The sequence below is a fragment of the Narcine bancroftii genome, chromosome 2 (assembly GCF_036971445.1).
Source record: "Narcine bancroftii isolate sNarBan1 chromosome 2, sNarBan1.hap1, whole genome shotgun sequence".
NCBI lineage: Eukaryota > Metazoa > Chordata > Chondrichthyes > Torpediniformes > Narcinidae > Narcine > Narcine bancroftii.
In genome coordinates this window covers 302282652-302307574 of record NC_091470.1, presented here as the reverse complement: position 1 = coordinate 302307574, position 24923 = coordinate 302282652, and the positions used below count along the sequence as shown (strand labels likewise).

Here is a 24923-nt window from a genome sequence, read left to right as displayed (position 1 = left end):
CTTGAGAATACAACAATGGTATATAGAAGTGAATAAATGTATTCCATTAGAAAAAATAACATATAATTTAAGAAATAATATTACAATATTTGAACAAATATGGGACCCATACATGAAACACAATAGAGAAAACCTACTGAGGACATCTATCACCTAAAATGTCAGAAGGAGAAGGAAATGAAAAGAATTGACTCAGTGGAATTTCTTGTTTATTTTTATTGAGTGACAACATTGTTTGACGGGTTTAATGTATCTTAGATTCTGTACTTTAAATGAATGGGAGGGGAGGTAAGGAGGGTGGGATGGGAAGAGGGGGGGGGAGAAAACGACACTGTATATATTTGAAAAGAAAAATGTATGTATCTTGATCAATGTGGTTTATAGTGTGAAAAAAAAAAGAATAACATGGCATTTTCTTTCTTAACCGTCTGCTTTACCTGCATTCAACCTTCAATGTCTGATGCATTTGACACTCAAACCATTTCTTAATTTCTGACCATTTGGAGAATAATCTACCTTTCTATTATTGCCATGAAAGTGAACACTCCACATTTATCAACATTATACCGCATCTTCCACAAACATTTGCCCTTTATCCTAATCAGTCCAAGACACCCTACAATCTCTTGGAGTCTTCTTCACAGCTCACACTGCTACCCAGTTGAGCATTATCTGCAAATCTCTACATCTCTCATTGCAGCAGTGGGAGCCCCTCAAACCATAGAAGGGGCATTGTTCCAGAGGGCCACATAGGTGGCAATATAGGTAGTACACAAAAATTGTATTGCCAACACTACCGTGTACAGAACCTGAATGTCACGACTGAATGTTGCTAAGAATGTAAAAAGATTTAGCATCATGTTTTCTTTTGTGTACAAATATTTTATCATGAATAAAGTTAATTTTTTTAAATTAAAAAAAAATCAATGATTTTAATTTATAAAGGTCTAGGGTGGTTGTCAAGTACTTTGAATTGGAAATAAATGTAAATTTCATAGACAATAATCAAGCTCCCACTCCCAGAACTGAGAAGTAATTTGCAGATTGCGAGATTGTTAAATCTGACATGTCAATTGTCATTAAAAGACAAAGGTGTAGCCTGAACGGCAGCCAATTCCCAGGACATCACTTTAAGTTATCTTCCTTACGGAAGTACTCCTGGCTTTAATGGCACTCTACCTCCATGAAGCATTGGCAAGTGAGAGTTGACGTAGCTGCATGTCTTGAAGTATCTGGACCCAGTGCAGGATAAAAGAGGTGACTGCCAAAATAAGACTCACACACATCTTCCTTACCACTATAATGGTCAAATTAAGCTGCACTGATATCACGCCTTCCTTTAACCACTTCCTAAGTCCTGGCATGAAAGGAACATTTTATTGGCTATTACAGCTTGTTCTTGCAGGGTCAACAGCACACTCAAAACTTGCAGTTACCTTCCAGATGATTTTTGTTACTAATGCTTCATTCTCTTAACCTTCAACTCTTTAAACTTCTCCTCTATGATACAATACCTACTGCTCATTTATGCAGAAGGGAGCAGCTACAAAAACCAAAGGATATCCTGCTATTTTCCAAACTGCTGCCCCAATGTTGTATATAGCTTCTTTGGACACCCATGCGTGGATTTCTGTATTGTAGCCATCACATCGCAGGAAGGATGAGAGAGCACAGCGTAGGTTCACTGGAACAATACCAGATTAACACAGGGATTAGAAATCTCAGTTTCTCCACTAAGAAGCTAAAGATGGAGATCAATTAAACCTTTAAATTCTTGTGCTGAAATACTTGTGAGGCCAGAATATCAAGGGATGGAGCAAAAGGTGAAAAATTAGATTTGTGAAGTGTTTCAGTCATGAATAAATGGTGGAGCAGACTTGAAGCCACTGAGTGGCCACTTCTTGTTCAAACATTCCTAGAGTGGAGCATTCTTCCAAGCAGAACTATACTAGGGTTAAATTATTAAACTATCCTATTCCAGACACTCTTTGTCAATCAGATATTTTGACTATGGAATTGAGCCAAACAAAATTCCATCTCACTGCACCTATTTTGGCCAATTATCTAACTTGGCAAATTCAAATTATCTCCTCTGAGATATTTAAGTTAAAACCAGTGTCAGCTCCCAGCATAATATTATCCCTAATTTCACATTACATTGGGAACCTAAGAGAGGAAAATACTGCTCATACTTAGGCTCAATCACCCTTGTCACATATGAAAAATGCTAATCTTTGTTAACTGTAATTAAAAACACAAAATGCTGGAGAAGCTCAACAGGTCAAACAGTGTCCTTTATGTAGCAAAAGTAAAGATACATGACCAATGTGTCAGGCTTGAGCCCTTCATCAAAGTATGAGAAAATGCCGGCAGATGGCCAAACAAAAGAGTTGGGGGGGGGGGGGGTGGGGGGAAAGGGGGATGGCAAAGGCAGGAGATGTTAGGTGGAGAAAGGAGGGAGGGGACAGCATCACTGAGGGTGAGGAAGGATGGCTGGGTGGATAGATGAACTGGAAAGACAGGAAAAGGGGGAAGGGGAAAAGAAAAGGTGAGCAGGTTTAATGGAAAGTAGTAAAGTCAATAGGTGCTTTTAAACTGCAGCACCCAGGTAGCCTTCTTGGGACCAAGGTACGATTAGTGGAGAAAAGGTCGCCAACCCAGTGATTTAAGGGGGATCCCACCCCCTCGATGACACGATGTGATGCATCACACAAACTTGTCTTCCCTGTCCACCCCACCAGCTGTCAGTCTCCCTCCCATCATCAATTGTGCTCCCCCAACCACGGCAGATGACCCCTCTCCTCTCTCCCCTGCAACATCGATCACTCCTTCCCATGGCAGCAACCTATCAACCTCCACTTCTCCACCCTGGGCCCTGGCAATGACTCCTCTCTACCCCCGATCACAGTAGACACTTCAGCTGGGGTTTCCCTGTGACACCAGTGCATAAGTGCTGACGTCACAGGAGTAACCGGGTCAGCCATTTTGCTGTTCAGTCCACCAGTCAATTAATCCTGGGTAAGTTTAACTGGTTCCCTGACTACCTCGGAGGTAGGGCAGGGACCTGGTTGACTTTGAAAAATGCTGACTGGGTCAGACACTTTCAAGCTGCCTTGTGAATGGGGTGCTAACCGGGCAAATTGCCTAGTTAACCCCATTTTACAAGGCAATTTGAAAGCACCTAATGTTAATGCCATCTGGCTGGAGAGTGCCCAGACAGAAAATAAGGTGTTGTTCCTCCAATCTATGGGTGGTCAGGATGGGATAGTACACAAGGCCATGGATGGACATGCGAGAGTGGGAGTGTGACTTGTAATTGAAATGGTTGGCCTCTGGGAGGGCACTGTGGTTGCGTAGAGAGTGCAGCGAAGGTGCTGAGCGAGGCAATCTCCCAGTCTGACACTGGCCTCTCCGATGTAGAGAATGCCACAAAGGGTGCACCAGAAGGATTAATAAGTCCTGTCAATGTACAAGTGAAGTGTTGCTTCACATGAAAGGCCTGTTTGGGGCCCCAGACTGTGGTGAGGGAGGAGGTGTGGGCGCAAGTGTTGCACCTCTTGCGGACACAATAGAAGGTGCTGGGGGATGCGATGGGTGGGGTGAAATGAGTGCACGAGAGAATCGCAGAGGGACTGGTCACTGTGGAACACCAAGAGGGGAGGAGAAGGGTGTCTGGTGGTGGGATCCTGTAGTAAGTGCTGTAAATTCTGGCAGATAATGTGTTGGATGCGGAGATTTATGGGGTGGTCGGTGAGGATAAGGGTTCTATGTTGTGTCTGGGAGAAGAGCGGGCCAGGGTAGATGAGTGGGAAATGGAGGAAATGTGGGTGAGCGCTGAGTTGATAGTGGTTGAGGGAAAGCCACATTTGTGGAAAAGGGCAGACATTTCAGAAGATCTGGACTGGAAGACCTCATCTTCGAAACAGATGTGGCAGAGACGGAGAAATTTTAATTGTAATATTCCAGTAACAGAGAGAAATTTGATGGTCTGGTAAATGCAATATTGGGAACATAGCCCATTAGAACTGTACCTTGTCACCAATAACATCTCCTAAAAGCACATGAAAAATAAATTACCTTTCTCTCTAAATTCTTCTGTTTAACAAATAACTTTAACCATATAACCATATAACTGTTTACAGCACGGAAACAGGCCATGTCGGCCCTTCAAGTCCGTAACGGCTCACTTGAACAACTCCACTAGCTCCTCCGCAAACTCCTGAGGAAGCAGAGGTTCTCTTCATGATGCCACCGGTGCGCTGGTTGTCGTGTACTTTGTTAGATTAGATTGTAGCTATCCTCTGACATCTTTGGAAGGAGCTACAGTTATAGAAATTTTCTCTCATTGCCCAGATTCCTTACAACCTTTCCATGCAATCTTGGTGAAGACACTGAATCCATATCATGGACACTGCTTATCCTCCAGTCTCAGTACTAATACAAGTGCATGCCACTAAACAGAGTGTTGAACTGGAAAATGACCACCAATCTTTATCATACCATAGACTGAAAATCACTTGATTAACCTGGAATTGGGAGGTTTTTATGTCATTGTAATATTGTTGGGTTGATTGAACTCCAGGAATGACACAAAGTGCAGCAAAATAGTGTGAGGGTGAGGGAAAAGAAGGAAAGGATTATTCACTCAGTAGACAGAAGGAGCAGAGGAGATGGGGCTATCATTCCAGTAGGATTCTCTCTCAAACTGAATAATAGCAGTTAATGAGGCTGGGCAGAACAACACCAAAATGGCAAGATAGAAAAAGGGTGGATTGAATGGGTTCTCATTACCAGTACAAGCTCTTAAATTCTTTTCACTGGGACCTCCACTGCCAGATCTGAGAATTTCCACAACCTCTCCAAATTTCCAATTTATCCTGAAACCTGCTGCTGTGTGCCAACCTCACATTCCACCCGTTCAATAGAAGTGGGTGTTGCAAATCCACAGAAACTCTGTCTAATCTAACCAATGTCTTTAAACAGCTGCAAATGACAGCAGCCTGCAGCTGGGAATATATTGCAGGATGAGAACAGGAGAGAGGGTGTTTTATCACAGGGCATTTATTTCATCTCTGTTTTCACCATTCATCTGAACTACAAATTAAAATCTATTAGAACTGGATGCTTATATCTTTTTATTATTTACCTTATATTACTACTGTGAAGGATATTATTAAAATTCACAATAATTCTTTATAAAATTTCACTTTTGCTTTGCATTTGTGTCTTAAGCATTTGTTGTGCACACAGAGTCCTGCAACAACATGCATTCATAGAACAAGATAACATTACAAAAAAATCATGAGATTAGAAGTCAGAAGTTTGGGTGAAGAGACAAGTCTGACAATGTGCAAGAAGAGGAGAATTAAAATAACATAAAGGTAAAAGAAAGAGGTTTTGAGATCTTTTCTTTCAGTAATGAAACAGGGAATGAGTTTCCGGCAGACGTGGTCGAGCCGGGATCATTGGTTACATTTAAGGAAAGACTGGATCGTTACATGGAAAAGAGGGGACTAGAGGCATATGGACCGGGTGCTGGTCAGTGGGACTAGGAGGGTGGGGATTTGCTACGGCATGGACTAGTAGGGCCGAACTGGCCTGTTCTGTGCTGTAAGTGGTTATATGGTTAATAGCCCAAAGTCTGAATGAAGAATTCAGTGAGGAGCGGTCTATATCTGATGAGATGCGACAGCAAAGAAATTATACAACTATGACAACAAGCATTTAAAATCTGTGACAATAAAGGATTGGGAATAAATGTAAACACAGAATGCATTGCATAATAAACATATTTTATTCATCATCTGATGTTCATGGATGTGAATTCTCCCATCTTTGAAAGTTCATTAAAAGGGATATTGATTTGATGTTCTGGGCATCTGGAAATAATATAATTTTAGATTTTAAAGAATAAAATCTGCTACTTTTGTATCAACGAGTTTACATGGGCAAATGTGTGCTCTCAATAATACCAATTGGTTCAGTAAGCAGAACTAATAAATTATCGATAAATATATTATTGTATGAATGTTTAATGCAGAAATTGTGAAGTTTCCTCAAAATGAGCAGAGAAGATGTTTTCTATAAAATGTAAACCATTAATCATTTTTGTGTGTATTTCATAACATCACGTTGTGCAGGTTCTTCCAGGAAGGTTTCATTCAAATATATCATGAATGTACAGTCTTCTAGATTCTCTGCTCCATGAAATAAGGCACACAGAAGTGGAATTAGTTCTTACTGGGCTGAAGAAATAAATAGTTATGCCAAGGAAGGTTGCTAGTTCACCACTGATTACATGGAGTACTCTTTGCTTGTTTGCCACACTGACTTCCACTGAAGGTGTGGAATATGAGGCTGACACACAGCAGCACATTTCAGGATGGCTCAAGGGCTGGAGAGAGGTTGCACAGAGCCCCTCATGTGGCACCAGAGATCTTCTCTCTTGTAATCTACAAGCCCATGACTCTTCCAATTGGCCACTCTATACAAATACTTGGACAACTTTTAACTTTGAATAATGGCAGGAAATTTCTACAGCATGAAACTTTCAACAGACAATCTTTTTTAAAGTGAAAGGGAAATCTCTCATTGACATTCAAGGGCAAGTCACATACCGTCTGCATCGTGAACGTGAAATGTGGGAAATGTAACTTGATCGATTCCACAGTGATGCCCTCTTATTAATGTACTTCTTCATCTCCCATAGGACTGGATACAACTTGCTTCCACACTTATTTTGAGGCAATGGACATGGCCCAATGAGGGAAATGAAAACCTTTCCTTGGATGTTGCAGGAGGCCAGATATTGCCTGATGAGGCAGGTAGTATGTGAGATTGCTTATTTCTATTGTCCCCTGTCTCAGTGTCGCCAATGCACAGTCTCAAGATTTGCAATAACACACCAAGGTTTCTTCCGCAAGTTGACCAGAAATAGGCCAGGGATTGGCAGGATTCAGCAGATTCTCAGTTAGAACCATAACTATAGAATATTACAGCAGAAACAGGGCCCTTCAGCCCTTCTATTCTGTGCCAAACCATTTTTCTGTCTAGTCCCACTAACCTGCACTCTCCATATGCATGTGCCTGTTCAAATTTTTCTTATATGTTAAAATTGAGCCCGCATTCACCACTTCAGCTGGCAGCTCATTCTACACTCCCATCACTCTTTACGCAAAGATGTCCCCGTTAAATGTTTCTCATTTCACACTTAATTCATGTCCTCACCTTCCCTCAGCAGAAAAAGCGTACCTGTATTGAATCAGTCTGTCCTCTTCATAATTTTAAATACCTCTATCAAATCTCCCCTCATTTTTCTCCGCTTCAGGGAATAAAGTCCTAACCTGTTTAGCCCTTCCTTGTCACTCCATTCCGGAAGTACACCAACATCCTAATAAATCTTCTCTGCATTCTTTTTATCTTAATGATATCATTCTTGTAGTTAGGTGACCAAAACTGCACACTATACTCCAAATTTGGCCTCACCAATGTCTTATACAGCTTTGCCATAACATCCCAACTCTTGTACCCAGTACTTTAATTTATGCCAAGAGCTCTATTTACAACTTTATCTACCAGTGACTCCACTTTCAGGGAATCATGTATCCATATTCCAAGATCCCTCAGTTCTACTGCACTCCTCATTGCCCTACCATTTACCATGTATGTCCTTTCTTGGTTTGTCCTTCCAAAATGTAATACCTCACCCTTGTCTGCATTAAATTCCATCTGCCATTTTTTAGCCCATTTTTCCAGCTGGTCCAGATCCCTCCACAAGCTATGAAAACCTTCATTGTCCACAAGATCTTCAATCTTTGTGTCATCTGCAAACTTGCTGATTCAATTTACCATATTATCATCCAGATCATTGATATAGATGACAAACAACAATGGTCCCAGCACCGATCCCAGAGGCACACCTCTGGTCACAGGGTTCCAGTCTGAGAATCATCCACCACTACTCTCTGGCTTCTCCCGTCCAGTCATTGTTAAATCCAGTTCACTGCTTCATCATAAATGCTAACCATCTGAACCTTCCTTAATAACCCCCAATGAAGGACCTTGTCAAAGGCCTTACTAAAGTCCATATCGACAACATCGACAGACTTTTCTTTGACAATTTTCCTGGTAACCTCCTAGAAAAACTCTACAAGATTGGTTAAATACATCCTACCACATACAAAGCCATGTTAACTGAGTATTTGTATATCCGATTGCTTAGAACACCTTCCAATAATTTACCTACTACTAATGTCAGGATCATCTGGCTATAATTTTCAGGGTTACTTTTGGGGTCTTTTTTTTTAAACAACCCTCAAGTCCTCTGGAACCATATCCATGGCTAAGATTACTTTAAATACCTCTGCCAGAGCCCCTGCAATATCTACACTGGCCTCCCTCAATGTAAGGGTTAAAATGACTTGCAAGGATATTCTGCGAGAAGCTAGCAGTTATTGTTAATAATCTTCGAGTGTTTCTAGTAACAGCCAGCTTCAAGGTTGTGGCTAGCTTTTTGTGTGTTTAAGATAACAATCAATTTTGAATTTTCCTTTGTTCTGTGAAGATGGAAAGAACAGAGAGGGTCCAAATACATTTAATGACCATTATAATCATCATTTTAATCATAGTATTAAGCATTGTTTAATTGTTTTATCATAGTTTTTTTGTACCGTATTAAAAAATGTAGTAACCGATAAGATTTAGTAAACCATGAAACACTCAACTGCAACTTTAGCAAGGACTTTTCTTTAAACGTCTTAAACAAACAACACTATAGTCTTTCCAAGTGATTATAAAGAAGGATAAATGCAATACTCAAGGCCTGAGAGAATATCTTGTTAGGCCCTAGGATTTATCCACCTTTATTTGCTTTAAGACAGCAATCAAATCCTCCTCTTTAATCTGTATAGGTCCATGACCTCACTGCTTGTTTACCTTACTTTCCTCAACTCCGTGTCAGTTTCCTGAGTGAATACTGATGAACAAAAAACATTTAAGATCTACCCCATCTTTTTTTTACCCTTACATAGCTGACCTCTCTGATCTTTGAAGCGATCAATTTGGTCCCTTACTATGCTTTTGCTTTGAATATATGTGTAAAAAACACCTGGGATTGCCTTCAGATTGTCTACCAAAGCAACCTAATGTCTTAGCTTAGTCTTCCTGATTTCTTTCTTGAGGTTTTCTTAATTTTTTTATACCTCTCAAGAATCTTATTTATCCTGTGTTGCCTATCCTGCTATACACCTTCCAGACCAGATCCCCAATATCCCTCAAAAACCAAGGTTCCCTATGCCTGCTAACTTTACCTTCAATCCTGAGAAGAACATACAAACTCTGTATTTTCAAAATTTCACCTTTGAAGATCCATCACTTACCTCGCACATCCTTGATGAAAACATCTTATTCTAATCCATGCATTGTAGATCTTTTCTTATTTCCTCAAAATCGGCCTTTCTCTAATTTCACATCTCAATCTTAAACCCAGACCTATCCTTCTCCATAATTAACTTGAAACTAATGGCATTATGATCACTGGACCCAAAATGTTCCCATCCACATGCCTCTGTCACCTGTCCTGTCTCGTTCCCTAATGGATCCAGAATTGCATTCTGTTTAGTTGGTACCTCTATATATTGATTTAGAAAACTTTCCTGAAGACATATGACAAACTCCAAGCCATCCAGCTCTTTTACAGTATGGGAGTCCCAGTCAATAAGTGGAAAATTAAAATCTACTACAATAACTTTATGTTTCCTGCAGCTGTCTGCTATCTCTACAAATTTGGTCCTCCAATTCTAGTTGACACTTGGGCATCTATAATACAACCCCATGACTGTGGTCATATCTTTCTCATTCCTCAGATCTAGCCATATAGCTAGTAGTCGAGCTCTCTGGTCTGTCCTGCCTGAACATAGCTGTGATATTTTCCCTGACGAGTAATGCTACTCCTCTTCCTTTCATCACCCCTCCCATCCCCCCAGTTCTATTGTATCTGAAACAATGAAATTCCTTAACACTGAGCTGTCAGTCCTGTCCCTCCTGCAACCAAGTTTCACTAATGGCCACAATGTCATAATGCCAAATGCCAATCCACGCTCTAAGCTCATCTGCCTTTCCTACAATATTCCTTGCATTGAAATAGATGCACCTGAGAACATTTCCACTACATACAACCCAATGACTTCTCACATTTCATGCAATTTCCACGTTATCTTCTCCTTCCTCCACTCCTCTATCTGCTCTGACACTCTGGTTCCCTTCCTCCTGCAAATCTAGTTAAAATCACCGGAGCAGCACTAGCAAAGCTTCCTGCAAGGATATTAGTCCCATTTCTGTTGAGGTGCAAACTGTCTCATCAGATCACATCCTACCTTTCCTGGAAGTGAGCCCAATGATCCAGAAAACTGGAGCCCTCACCATGTCTTTAGTCACGTGTTAAACTGCATTATCCTCCTATCTCTTACCTCACTGGCATGTGGCATAGGTAGTAATCATGAGATAACAACCCTGGAGGTACTGTCCTTCAACCTAGCAGTTAACTCCCCAAACTCTCCTTGCAGGACCTCCTCACCCTTTTTACCCGATGACGCCATTAGTCCCTATATGGACCATGACATATGGCTGCTCACCCTCCCTTCGAGTTCACAGCATTCCCAAATCTGAGATATCTCAGATCCTGGCACCAACGAGGCAACATACTCTATCTCTTCCATAGAACCTTTTATCTGATGCCATAACTATGGAATCATTTATCAATACAGCTTGTCTCTTCCCCTCCCTTCTCTTCTTACCCACAGGACAAGACTCCTTGCCAGAGACCTGATCGCTGTGGCTTGTCTCTGGTAGGTCATCCCTCTAACAGTATCCAAAGTGGTATACTTGTATTGAGGGGAAATGCCTCAGGGGTGTCCTGCACTGCTGCCTGCCTGTCCCCTTTTCCTCTCCTGATTGTCACCCATCTACCTTCCTCATGCTTCTAGGTGTGGTAGTGTCCCTGTAACCCTGCCTATCTCCTCATTTGCCTCCTGAATGATCTGGAGTTCATCCACCCCAAGTTCTTTAACATGGTTTGCCAGGTGTTGCAGCTAGATGTACTCAGGCAGATGAAGTCAGCAGTAATACTGCTGGATTCCCTTGGCTGCCATTCCCACTGTCACTATCTAGAGAAAAAAAAGTATAGGATATCTAAAACATGCCCTTTCTTGTGCCTACCTACTGAATCCTTTTTGTTCTTTGAAATAGGGTGGCCCTGACTCACTTCAACTCCTGCACCACCACCTCGTCCCTATTCACTGAAGCCCATTAAGCCAAAGCCTTTCCACTCTGACTCAGTCTACTCCAATGATGTCCGCTCCCTTGATAACCACTCCACTACACAGTCCATCACTTTTATCATGATGTTTATGTCACCCAAACTTCAGGGATTATACAACAGTTGGTTGATGCTCACTATTTACCTGCAATGCTACATACAAAGCCAGAATAGATTAAATCACTTAATTGTTACTTAATGTCCCCAGTCATGATTTTTTTTTTTCTGTGCTACCAAAATTTTGCAGCTTCTTTCTTCTTTCTCAGTGGTTTTATACTTTACTGCCATGTCTCGAAGTTTATTGTCACTTTGTATTTGATAATTCAGAAACTGTCAATAAGTGGAATAGATAAACCAGGATGATGAAAAATCATCTGGGGAGCAAAGCTAAATTCTGCTCCCACCACTCAGGCCATCCCCTCGTCACAGTCGCATACTGCTGGAGGAATAATGTGAGAAGGGAAACTCTGGTAACAATATTGATATCACAATTAGTTTCCACACCATAGTTCTTCATTCTCCACTACACCTGTTTGATTTAAGGTGCATCTCAAGCAAAAATTTCCCTGCATTGCACAGCTGTTGCGTGACAAAAAAAATTCCAGAATTCCCAGATGATCTGAGTAGCTAGGCACAATTCATAGAATCATAAAAAATAGGTGTAGGAGTAGGCCATTTGGCCCTTCAAGCCTACAAGCCTACACCACCATTCATTTTGATCATGGCTGATCATCTACTCAGTACCTACCCTGTTCCCATACCCACTGATCCCCTTAGCCACAAGGGCCAAATCTAACTCCCTCTGTCCAATTCCTTAAGAATTTTATATTTTTCTATAAGGTCTCCCCTCAATCTTCTAAATTCCAGTGAGTATAAGCCAAGTCAATCCAGCCTTTCTTTATATGCATGTCCTGCCATCCCTGGTAGCAATCTAGTGAACCTTCTTTGCACTCTCTCTATGGCCAGGATGTCTTTCCTCAGATATGGAGACCAAAACTGTACACAGTACACCAGGTGCAGTCTCACCAAGGCCCTGTACAGCTGCAGTAGAACCTCTCTGCTCTTGAACTTGAATCCTCTTGCTATGAATGCCAACATACCATTTGCTTTCCTCACTGCCTGCTGTATCTGCATGCCCACTTTCAATGGCTGGTGCATAGTGACACCCACATCTCGTTGCATCTCTCCTTTTCCTCATTGGACACCATTTAGGTAATAATCTCCTCTCCTGTTCAAAGTGGATAACCTCACATTTATCCACATTATATTCCATCTGCCATGAATTAGCCCACTCACCTAACTTGTCCAAGTAACCCTTTCTTGGACCCCCACCACTCAGGCCATCCCCTCGTCACAGTCGTATACTGTCGGGAGGAGGAGAGTGAGTGTCAGGATCACCCATGTGGCAGTGAGCCAGTGAGAAGGTCAGCGGGGTTTAGCTGGGTGATGTTTGGGGAGTTAAAGATTGCAATGTTGAGTCTAGTGAATAATAAATAGAAATTCGACTTCATGGTGTGCTGAATGAAACATGTGAGAGTATATTTTATTTGTTTTAATTTGTGTTAAATCAGTGCCATTACAACATTGCTACCATTCGGAAAAATAACGTGAAGATGAGCGTCAAGAGGCACAAGGACAGCTTCTTTGACTCTGCCATCAGATTTCTGAGAGGACTATGACCCACATACACTACCTTACTTTCTCCTGTTTTCTTCCACTATTTATTTTTGAAATGTAAATTATAGCAATATTTACACTGCAATGTTGCCAAAAAACAACAAATTTCATGACATTTTCATGACAATAAATTCAGATTCTGATCACAAAATAGACCAGCATAGTCACAAAGAATAACCCCACAAGGATGTTCCCAAATTGTTTTCATGATCAGTAAAAATTGCCCCAAAACAAATTTAGGAAAACAGTTTCAGAAAGTTTCCCCCAAAAACAATCAGCCAATTGACAAAATTTCTATTTTGCGTAACAACTCTCAAGAATACATCCTCTTTGAAGCCTATTGTACACATACTAACAATCTATTCTAGATGTAGATTACTGCTGTCAAATAAAAAAAAATCTCTTTTGACACCAACCTAACTATAGTTTCCCATTGATGATGATGCTCTTAATTCCTCTGCATGTCAGTCTAGCTCAAATGCTGATACACTTTGGCAGAATCTAATCCTGTCATTACTTTACACCATTAGATTTCCTCCAAGTTTATATGCTCTCTATAGCAGGAAAAAATGTCCAATTTCTATAATCATATTTCAAACCAATATAAGCTTGCAGCAGTGGTTGAAGCCTGACCAAGACTTGATTATATGCTTTAGAATGACATTTCAGTGTTAAATGGAGGAAAGGCTCAATAGTCAAAATTATTATTTGTCACTTACCTGTCACTTGCCAAAGGATGTCCTTTTGCGTCCTGACCAACATTTGTTCCTAAAATAACAACACTAACCTAAGACAGGATATTTCTGTAACGTGAATTCTGTAGGGTATATTCTGTGCAAGTTAACTACTGTGTTTGTGGTATATTAGAAGACCTCATACTCCAAAAATAATTAATTTCCTGTGTAGTGAATCTAGAGATGGTGAAATTTGCTGTTTAAATCAATTTCCTTACAAACAATAGTTTTTCAATGAAAGTAAAAAAAAAAATTTGAATAATTATATTCCAAGCTTGCTGCTAGTTTTGAGGTTTAGATGGAATTTTTTTTAATCCGCAAGAAATTCTCATGAGGGTGGCATGATTGGCATAAGAGCAGTATGGTTGGTGTAAAGGTGTAGCGGTTACCAAAATGTCATTACAGCAGCAAAGATTGGGACTGAGGCTCAAATCCTGTGCTGTCTGTAAAAAGTGTGGACATTCTATCCGTGTCTGCATTGGTTTTCCACTGGGGTTCTGGTTTTGTCCCACTCGTCAAAACTTATCAGTTGCTGTAGGTCAATTGGGTGTAATTGGGCGGCATGGGCTCATATTATGACTGTATGACTAAAATAATTATGTTGGATGGCTTGGTAATAAAAAGTGAAATTTTGATAATTTAAATGGAGAATTATCATTTCATTTGGCTCTTCCACTTTTGTGTTGCAAATTGAAACTTTTAATCTGTGGCAAATTGCACTTCATTGCAGCTGATGAAGTATGCAAATTGGTATGTAAAGATGGACATTGTGAAAAGCAAAAATGTTTTTCTCGATTTGTAAAAGGAGGGAGTTCATGCCATTTCAAGCCATCTGGTTTATTGGAGTGACTGGATATGATTCCTTAATGTGCTGTAATTTTGCCTCAGATCATGCTTCCCGGTATTATTTAAAGGTGGGAATATCAACACTGACAAAAAGGATCAGAACAAGCTAAAGGGAAATGAACATTTGTCATGTTTACCACTACAAAGGATGTTTTACCAGGTTTTGTTTCATTTATTGCATGATGGAGTTAAGACTTTAACTGAACTCAAACCTACCAGCTTCATATTTTCCAATAACAAAATTATTACAGGATTCTACAACAAAAGTATTTGTGAGTGAACAAGCTGCTTCAGATTTCTCCAGTTGTAGCAGATACAATGGAAAGATAGCCTTTAATTGTGAATCTACTGGCATGTTACCAATTAGAGAACAATTGATCAATAAAATATCCTTCATAACTTGTGATTACATTTGAATACAACATCTTAAATCATTGATTCATGTCTTGAGTCAGATTAAAATGCATAATTGGTTATGTCACTAAATAAATCATGTCTGCACCAAAAAAATGTGGGCAGGTAAAATCAATGTACCACCTTAAGACAGAAACAGAAATTTTGCCTTCATTGGCTCCTCAAAAGAGCAACACAACCCCAAAAACAAAGATAGATTCCAATATCTTCCTTTACATTTTTCCATTCTTAACATGATTGATCATCCATGCTTCAGCAGTTTTCTGCTCATTTAACATGTCATAATATATATCATATTCTTTTCTTAAAACTTGAACTCTTGCTCAAACCCCACGATAAATTCACTTCTAGCTCAGATGGATTGGCTCCACCCAAATTAAAGTAGGATAAAGGTTAGAGAGGTGTGCATGTGATTCATGTTTTATGCCACAGATAAATGGTTCCAGAGGACTGGCAGATGACAAATATTACAACTAAATTTAAGAAGGGAACAATGTTATATGATGATAACTAAAGACTGTTTGGAGTAACAATGGCAAGAAGAATGTTACCAGAATATCAAAAAGAAAAAAAATGAAAAACTAACATCAAAAAATGAATGAATATTTAATAGAGATTTCAAAATACCAGTGATTTATAAAACTCACTTGATTCTCTAAAAATGTTGCAGCCTAGAAAATATATTGGACAATCATTGAAATAAGATCCAAGTAAATGGCAGTGAGCGATCCTGTTATAAATTCCAGCAGCATATTGGAGGGTGCACACTTTCTCCAATGGAATATGTCCCCTTCCCAGAACTGACACTACCCCGGGAAAATGTGGAAAGTAGCCAGCCAAAGGATTTGGAATTGTGGCCAACGTAGGTGGGTGGAGCAAAGGATGGAATCCAATCGTGACTGTGCAGTACTTTGCCTCACAGCTCCAGGAACTTGCAGTTAATCCTAACTTCTGTTGCTAACCATGTTACATTTATATATTTTCCCTGTAATTGTTTGGGTTTCTGCTGGTCATTCTACTTTACTCTCTCACCTCAAACTGCCTATTTTAATTGCCTGTCAGTCTAGGTAAGAGACAAAACTGGAAGAGTCTAGGACCAGAAGGCACAGCCTTAGAATAAAAGCACATCCCTTTAGAACAGAGATGAGGAGAAATTTCTTCAGCCAGAGAGTGGTGAAACTGAGGAATTCATTGCCATACACAACTGTGGGGGCCAAGTCATTGTGTATCTTTGACACATTCCTCACATTTGTAGGTGTCAAATGCTGTCAGGAGAAGACAAAGAGAATAGGGATAAGAGGAAAATTACAACAGTCATGGTTCTAATGGAGGAGTGGACTCAATGGGTTGAATGGCCTAATTCAATTTCTATGTCTTATGGATGGAAAGAATCAAAGGGTAGTTAGATGGCTATGTCAGAGAAAATAAATTGTAGAGTTTTAAGAAATAGTAAGGAGAGAGGAAATAAACTAATGGGATATCTCTATGGAGAAATGGCATGGACTTGATGGGACTCTATCAGTGTAACCAAGGATCATAAATTGAGGATCAGGGCCACGATCAAGTAAGAGAAATATGTCTTACGGAAAGTGAGGTCGCAGTGGATTAGGAAAGAGATGATGAGAAGCTGGGGAATATTGAGGAATCAGAGGATCAAGGGATCGAAGCATTGCTCCAAAAGCAAAGTTTAGGGGCAAATCAGATTAGTTGTAGAAAAGTCACTCACACCAAAAATTCTGTGTTAAATTTCTTGACGACTGTGAAATGACTCAGAAATGGTCATCCTTATGTACATATAGGAAAAATAGATTTTCCATTAATATAATGCTGTAAAAAAAATCAAACTTTTACAGCTGAATTTCTCGAACAATGTAATTGCAACAACCCTGACAATGGATGGGTGGATATATCAAGGAGAAAAGCAATAACTTCCAAGAGTACAAATATAAACATTTCAAATGGAAATGAATTGGAAAATGAATTTCAACACAGGGAAATGCGAAGTTCTAATTTTGATTGGAAAACTGGATCATATATTCAAAAAACAAGAATCTAATTGATTTTTGAGCAGAAAATTATTGATGATACATTAGTAGGGCAAAAGTAATTTCAAACATGGATAGAATTAAAAAGTAAAAACTATTTTTTAAACTATTAAATTTTTTTTTTTAAATCCCCCCATTAAAAATGGAAATAAAAATAGAATCCAAATGAGGATGAGTAATTTCTTGGCGAACGGCAAAACTGACATTTTGAACAAGAAATTGTGAACCTTAAAGAAATTGCTACATCAGAGCTTTGAAAATACAGAATTTTCTTCCACTGGGAGAGGTTAATATCAATAGTTTTGATGCATTTCAAGGGAAGCATGAAATGGAGCATGTCTTTTTGGTCATGCTGAAAAAATTAGATAAGAAGATCAAGTAACACTTTTTAGGTTTAATGTTTCTGAATTGAATGTTCCATGTAATACTATACTATTTTGTTCTCCATTCAGAAACCTACCTCTCACCAATGTTAAGCACACTGGCCTGTAGATCCTGTCTTCTCCTTGCACCCTTTTATAAATCAAGACATAACAGTCTACCAGGGTAGTTAACAATTATGCAAATATTTCAGCCAGAGCACCCTCAATTTTTAGATGATCTCCTTCTCTATCTAGTTCTACTTTTCCTACTCTTCTTTATCTACTTCTCACTTACTTTTCTCTCTAATTTTCCCTCCCCCCCAGCAATCGCACCCTATACCTCTCTCTACCTATCCTACTTTCTCTCCATTTCTTAGCCCCTTTCAGCTTTTTGCCCCACCTTTTTCTTTTCCCTTTTAATAGCCCTGATATCATTCAACAATTTTCTCTATAGAGGCCCGCCCTGAAATGTTGACTCTTTCTTCCCATGGATGCTGCCTGACCTGTTGAGTTCCTCCATCATCTCGTTATCTTCTCATGATTCTGGTATTTGTGATTCTCCTTCAAATTCTTCCCTAGCTCCCACAGTATCTTCAGTTACACTTGGTCAGATGCTGGGGATTTATCTACCTATATGCATTTTGAGACTTCCAGTACCTCCGCTTCTGTCACGTGGATTCTCTTTAAGATTTCACTATTTATTTCCTCAAAATCCTTAGCCTCCATGTCTTTTTCTGTGATAAATGCAATTAAATTTGTATTTTAAGGACTTTGCCCATCTCCTTGTTGACTTTATTTATCCCAATTCTCTCCCAGGATTTTCTTCTGCCCTTAATGAAGATCTCTTTGGATTTTCCTGAAACTTATCTGCCAGAGACTTCTCTACCTCCACTTGGTCCTTGTGATTTCTCACTTTGGTGAACTCCTACATTCTCTACTCCTCATTTGATCTCACCAGTCTATAACTGACATATGCCTGCCTTTCTGTGACCAGATCTTTAATATCTCTGGCCATTCAGGGTTCCCTAATTTTGCCAGCTTTGACCCTCACTCTAACAGAAACAGCAATGTACCCTATCTCTCTTTTAAAAGCCTCCCACTAACTAGACATCCTTTTACCCACAAATAACCTCTTCCAATCAATCCTTGTCAGTTGCTGTCCAGAGACATCAGAGTTAGCATTGCCACAAATTAAGGACTTTAACTTGTGGACCTGTTCTAACATTTTCAATAACTTTTAAAAAACTAATAGAACTATGGTCAGCTGTCTTTTTTTGGTCACTGGTAACATCTGCTCTTTCAGATAAAAAAATATGTGAAATATTTTACCATAACATCATCATAAATTACTATTTCATAATGATTATGGTTAAACAGCAGCTTCAGATTGCATTTCAACTTAATTTCAATTTGATATTTTAAATGGTTGGAACATCATAACAGTGATCTTAAAATAGTCATACTGAAGATATTAATAAAAGCTGACAATTCTGCAAGAAACAAAGCTATCTGCATCAAACTGTCCATACTCACTTATTGTGCAACCAGACAATTTTAGGCTTGGGGTTCCCCTCAGCTCTGCAGGTGAAGTAGGCCGTATTTCCTAAGGCGACATCCACATCTTGAGGCTCCGAAGTAATGCGAGGCCTTTCTGGAAAAAAAAATTGCGTTGCCAACATATTTAAACTGTGTATTTATTCAGAACAAAACTATTTCATTTCAGTATAGAGAATTTTATCTTTTGAAATTGGTATTTCTATCATGCCATTAAAAAAAAATGGAAAATGGTGTATCAGTCTTGTAAGTACTATTTGTGTAGCTTTTCTAATTTAATAAGCAAGCTAGCCTTGGCTCAGCTATACAGCTTTAAATTTTAATTTGATCTAAAACAAACTACTGGGATCATTATTTCTAGCATAACATTGATTTAGAAAATCTGAGACAATAATAGTTCCTCTTGCAGCCAATTTAGTGTGAGTGCAGGTGTGCATCAAAGCCCAGATCCAGTCAGCACAATACTGAAGTTAGGCCCAGGACCACAGCTGTGTGAACTTCCTTTACAGAGGACTTTCATGAAGTTTGGCTGCAATGAAATCATGCAGATTTTGGAGAGGATCATATTATTCATCCTGAATGTATGAGTTTCACCTTTTGACGCACCCTTGAAAATCTGTGTTATTGGTTAAAAGTTGCAGTTTCACAGGGGCCATTCTTCAAAATAGAAGCATTAGTAGAAGAGGCAGAAAAGTTTGGTACTATTTTTGCTAAAAATCTGAACTCTGCACTAGATTGTAAAAATAAAATACACTCTAGATGCAGGAAATCAGAAACAAAAGCAGAAAGTGCAGGAAACTTTCAACTATTGGGAACCATCTGTGGAGAGAGAAAAAGTTAACATTTCAGGCCTGTGACTCATTATGATGTATTTTCCTCAGAAAGTATTGCAACAACTGTGGAGAGAAACAGTTAACATGATCCACTGCATCATCTCACACTTAAAAAGTATTACCAAGAGAAAATAATCCTTGAGGTTCTGTCAAGTTAATAATGGAGGATTACTGAGTTTTTCCATTAGTCTACCAAAGGCAGTTCCCTGTTAACATAATTGATATGGGAAGAAGAAGATTATTTAGTGTAACAAGAAAACTGGGAACTTGTCACGCAAAATCTCTGAACATCACTTCTGGTCATCTCCCTAGCATGGCCTTCAATCTCGTTGTTTCCCAACCCCTCACTGCCTGGTTCCATGCCCTTCCCAAGATCCACAAACCCATTTGTCCCAGCAAACCCATCATTTCCATCTGCTCCTGCCCCATTGAACTTGTATCTGCGTACCTCTACTCAATTTTGAACTCACCCCCCTTTGTCCAGTCCCTCCCTTGCTACATCTGGGATACTTTATGTACCCTCCATTACTTCAATAACTTCCAGTTCTCTGCCATCTCATATTTACCATGGACATCCAGTCACTATGCATCTTCCTCCCCCCATGCTAAAGGCCTAAAAGCCCTTTGTTTCTTTCTTGATAACAGGCCCAACCTGTCCCCCTCCACCACCACCCTCCTCTGGCTGGCAGAACTTGTCTTTACTCTCATTAACTTCTCCTTTGACTTATCCCACTTTCTCCAAATGAAAGGGGTAGCTATGAGTACCCACATAGGCCCCATATATGCCTGTCTTTTTGTTGGCTGCATGGAGCAATTCATGCTCTAAGCCTATACACACAAAGACCCACAACTCTTCATCCACTACAACAACGACTACTTTGGTGCTGTTTCATGCACCCATGATCAGCTCGTCAACTTTGCTGCCAACTTCCACCCTGACTGCAAATTTATTTGGTCCATATCTAGCAACACACTCACTTTTCTCGATAACTCTATCTCCATCTTGGGAGACAAACTCTCAACAGATATCTGCAAACCCATCAACTCCCACAGCTACTTCAACTACATCTCTTCACACCCTGTCCCCTGTAAGGATTCCATTCCCTTCTCTCAATTCCTCCATCTCATCTGCTCCCAGGACGACACTTCCCCGCCAGATCATCAGAGATGTCCTCCTTCATCAAACAACATGACTTTCCCTCTACCACCATCAATTCAACACTTACCCACATATCGTATTACCTGCACATCTTCCCTTGCCTCCTCTAGCCCATTTGCAACAAAAACAGGATTCCCCTTGTCCCCACCTGCCACTTTCCACATCCTACATATCATCCTCCACCATTTCTGTCATCTACTACATGATCCCACCACCAGTCACATATTCCCTTCTACTCCCATCTCTACCTTCCGTAGGGTCCACTCCCTCCATGAATCCTTTGTCCACTCCTCTCTTCCCATGAATTGCCACTTTGGCACCTACCTCTGTGACCACAGGAGATTCTGCATGAGCCCACATCTTCTCCTTCACTGCCATTCAGCACCCTAAAGAGCCCTTCCAAGTGAAGCAACATTTCACTTATGGATCTACTGGGGTCATCTACTGCATCTGGTGCTCCTTCTGTGGTCTCCTCTACATCAGATCAACTGGACACAGACTGGGAGATTTGGATCATTGAGCACCTCAGCTCTATCCACAGCAATGTCATGGATTTCCCAGTGGCTACCCATTTCAATTCCCCATCACATTCCCTTGCTGACATGTCTGTCCATGGTCTCATGTGCTTCCAGACTGAGGCCACCAACAAATTGGAGGAACAACACCACATTTTCCAACTGGGCACCCTCCAACCAGATGGCATTAACATCGACTTCTCTGGTTCCCATTAGACCCCCCCCCATCCCCCACATTTCCCTATGTTTCCTTACCTGAAGCTCTCTTTCTCTCTCTCCCTCCCTTTTTCCTTGTCTCTTTTCAAGCCAAAACAACTCCCTTCCCCAATAAATTCTCACCTTTTCTCTCCTGTCCTCTTACTATATCTAACTAACACCTTTTGTCTGTTGGTCTGTAATCCTCCCCTTCCTATTCTTTACTTTTCCCCATCCTTTTAATACAGATGCTGGGCTTTTCTTTGCTCATAGCATGAGGAAGGGCGGAGGCCTGAAATGTTATTTCTATATCTTTACCTTCTTTGGATGCTGTGAGACTGGCTGAGTTCCTCCAGTGCTTTTTTTCTACAATTAAAATGTCTGCAGACTCTTGTGTTTCACTCACAATCACTATAATACCTTAATTATAGAGACTTGGATCAGTTCTGTTTCCTCCTGAAAACTTACCTTCCTCCCTCTTTCCCCTGTTCAAATTTCTGGACCATGTATTTTTGGGATATGCTAACTGGTGCAGTATTTGGACAAAATCTTTTGGAATTCTGACATCCAGAGCCAGGTTCTGATATGTTACTTGTGTTTCTCTTCCCCTTTCTGGTGCCTGATCTGTTGAGTGTTTCCAGCATTTTCTGATTTTTTTTTTGTTTCGGCAACGGCATTATTATTGGATTTTTCATTTACAGTTCATTTTTACAGCTGGATTTCCAAGGATCTCTGCATACCCAGGCCTGTCGGTGGCAGAGAATGTGATGACTGCCATTGATTTTTCTCCTACCGTTTTGTTTAAGCAAGCCAGTTGAAATTCTTGAATGATCAGCCAAATTATTGATCATGTCCTCTTTGCTGGGAAGGGCTACTTCCAGATTTTCACTATTGTCTTATACAACTTTTCAGGATTCAACAATATATTGTCCAAATATTGCTTTAATTGGTATACTTCAAAAAATCATGGTCCATTTATTCCAAATTTAGAACTCATTTGCCATGTTTTTGCTATGTAAAGTTGCCAAGTAGTGCTTTCAGACTGCTTTAGTGCTATACCTCAGGAAGCGACATGTCAAGATGACAGCTCATTAATAAAAACTATATATTTCATCCATGGGTCTTCAGGTTGGATGCCCAATCATTTTATACCTTCTTCCAGCATGAGGAAGGTCTTAAAGCTCTGCTTCTTTCTGGTCAAGAGTCCTGACAATCATCCTCTATCGCCATCCTCCTCCACCTGGCAGAACTTGTCCTTACTCTAAACAACTTCTCCTTTATCTCTCACTTCCTCCAAACCAAAGGAGTAGCCATGGGTACCTGCATCAGTCCCAGCTATGCCTGCCTATTTGTTGGCTTAGTGGAGCAATCCATGATGCAAATTTATGCAGGCAATGCCCTTCAACTCTTCCTCCATTACATCGATAACTATATCAGGGTCCATCTCTGACAACACTCTCCCCATTCTGAATCTCTCTGTCTCCATCTCAGGAGACAAGCTTTCCATTGACATATATTACAAATCAATTAACTCCTATAACTACCTTAAATACACTTCCTCACACATTTTCTCCTGCAAGGATTCTATTCCCTTCTCTCAATTTCACCATCTGCACCACATTGGTTTCCAAGATGAGAACTTCCAGTCTAGATCTTCTGAAATGTCAGCCTTCTTCCACAAATGTGGCTTCCCCTTCACCACCATCAACTCAGCCCTCACCCACATCTCCTCATTTCTCACTCATCTGCCAGGAACTCCTCTGCCCCCTGACGCAACAAACACTGGATTCCCCTTGTCCTCACCATCCTCTGTGTACAACACATTATCCTCCAGAATTTCCAGCACTTACAACAGGATCCCACCACCAGACACATTTTCCCTTTCCCTTTTCCTCTCCTCTCTGCCTTCCATGATTCCCTCATACACTCATCCATCCCCACCTATGGTAGCACCCCCCACCATGGCCACAGGAAGTGCTACACTTGCATTCACACCCCTCCCTCCCCACAATCCTTGGCCCCAAACAGGCCTTTCAAATCAATCCACAGGATTGATATACTGTATCCAGTGCTCCCTTTGTGGCTTTCACTACATCCAAGACCAGCCAGTGGTCAATCATTTCGGTTCTGCATCACACTCCCATACTCACATGTCTGTCCATGGCCTCATGTACTATCCCACCAAGAAGGAGGAACAACACCTGATTTTCCATCTGGGCACTCTGAAGCCAGATGGCATTAACATCAACTTTTCCAGTCTCTGCTAAGCTGCTCTCCTTTTCCCCCTCCTTTCCCTTCATCCTGTCAACTCTTCACCACCTTCCCTATTCACCTAGCCATCCCTCCTCCCCCTGCTTGCTGCTGTGCCCTCCCTCCCTTCTCCATATATTACCTCATACCTTTGTGATTACACCTCCCCCTTTACCCACTTTGATGCCTGCTGATGTTTTTCCATTCCATGATGAAGGACTCAAGTCTGAAATGTATTTTTATCTTGGCTCTATAAAGGACACTTTTAGATCTACTGAGTTTCTGCAGTATTGTGTTTTTACTTCGACAATGGTGTCTGCAAACTTTCGTGTTTTACTTCCATGTAGCTAGAGTAAGAAATTATCAAACTATCAGAATACTCATACAAACATTCTCAAGTCCAAAGTGGAGAAGAATACCTTGGGTTAAAACCCTTAGCTCCATCTTGCGAATTGTGTTACTAAGCCTATTTTGTAACCTTGCTACCAGTGATGTAATAATGTGAACTGTCCCAAAGAATATTAGAGACCCCCATGATGCCATTGTTGATGCCTTGAACATACTGTAGGAATAGCACAACATAGCACCATAGGCAACTATTGTTGTATATTTGGCAACAGATTCATTTGTAAACATTCACTGTTGAGAAAAATCATGGCCTTACTTCATTACACAAATTATGCATCTGGCATTACATTAGCTAAACATTATTCTAATTCTAAACCTTCAAACAGTTATTAAGCAGTGATGTTTGTATATTTACAGAAACATTATTTAGCTATATCACTGCATAGAACTATTATGACCACACAAACTTTTCTCTGAGATATCCCTATTCTAAGGAGATTCTTGGATTGGAGGTTGCTGGCTTCTCAGATCTGAAATGGATACGGAACAAGCTGACATTTATTCAGATGTAATTGGCTGTCTTTTGAAAGTTTTTATTGGATTTTTGATCACTGCAGTCAAGGCCAGCAGTTTCTATAACATTCACATCTGTTTCTCCATTGCTTCTGAGAACAGGA

The 24923-nt window shown here is 40.2% G+C and overlaps 1 protein-coding gene across 2 annotated transcripts in view; it reads right to left on the bottom strand.

Moving 5' to 3' along the window:
- Positions 1 to 24923, bottom strand: part of LOC138755486 (peroxidasin homolog) — a 545492-nt gene that overhangs the window by 193710 nt on the left and 326859 nt on the right. Inside the window, exons 1-2 of one of the 2 annotated variants that reach the window (XM_069921526.1) lie at positions 24318 to 24353; positions 18926 to 19043 (exon numbers count right to left, since the gene is read on the bottom strand). In XM_069921526.1, the coding sequence (XP_069777627.1) occupies positions 18926 to 19043; positions 24318 to 24342 (143 nt within the window). In that variant the 5' untranslated portion in view covers positions 24343 to 24353. Of the gene's footprint in view, positions 1 to 18925; positions 19044 to 24317; positions 24354 to 24923 lie in introns of those variants that run through there. The other variant, XM_069921525.1, reaches the window with a different exon arrangement.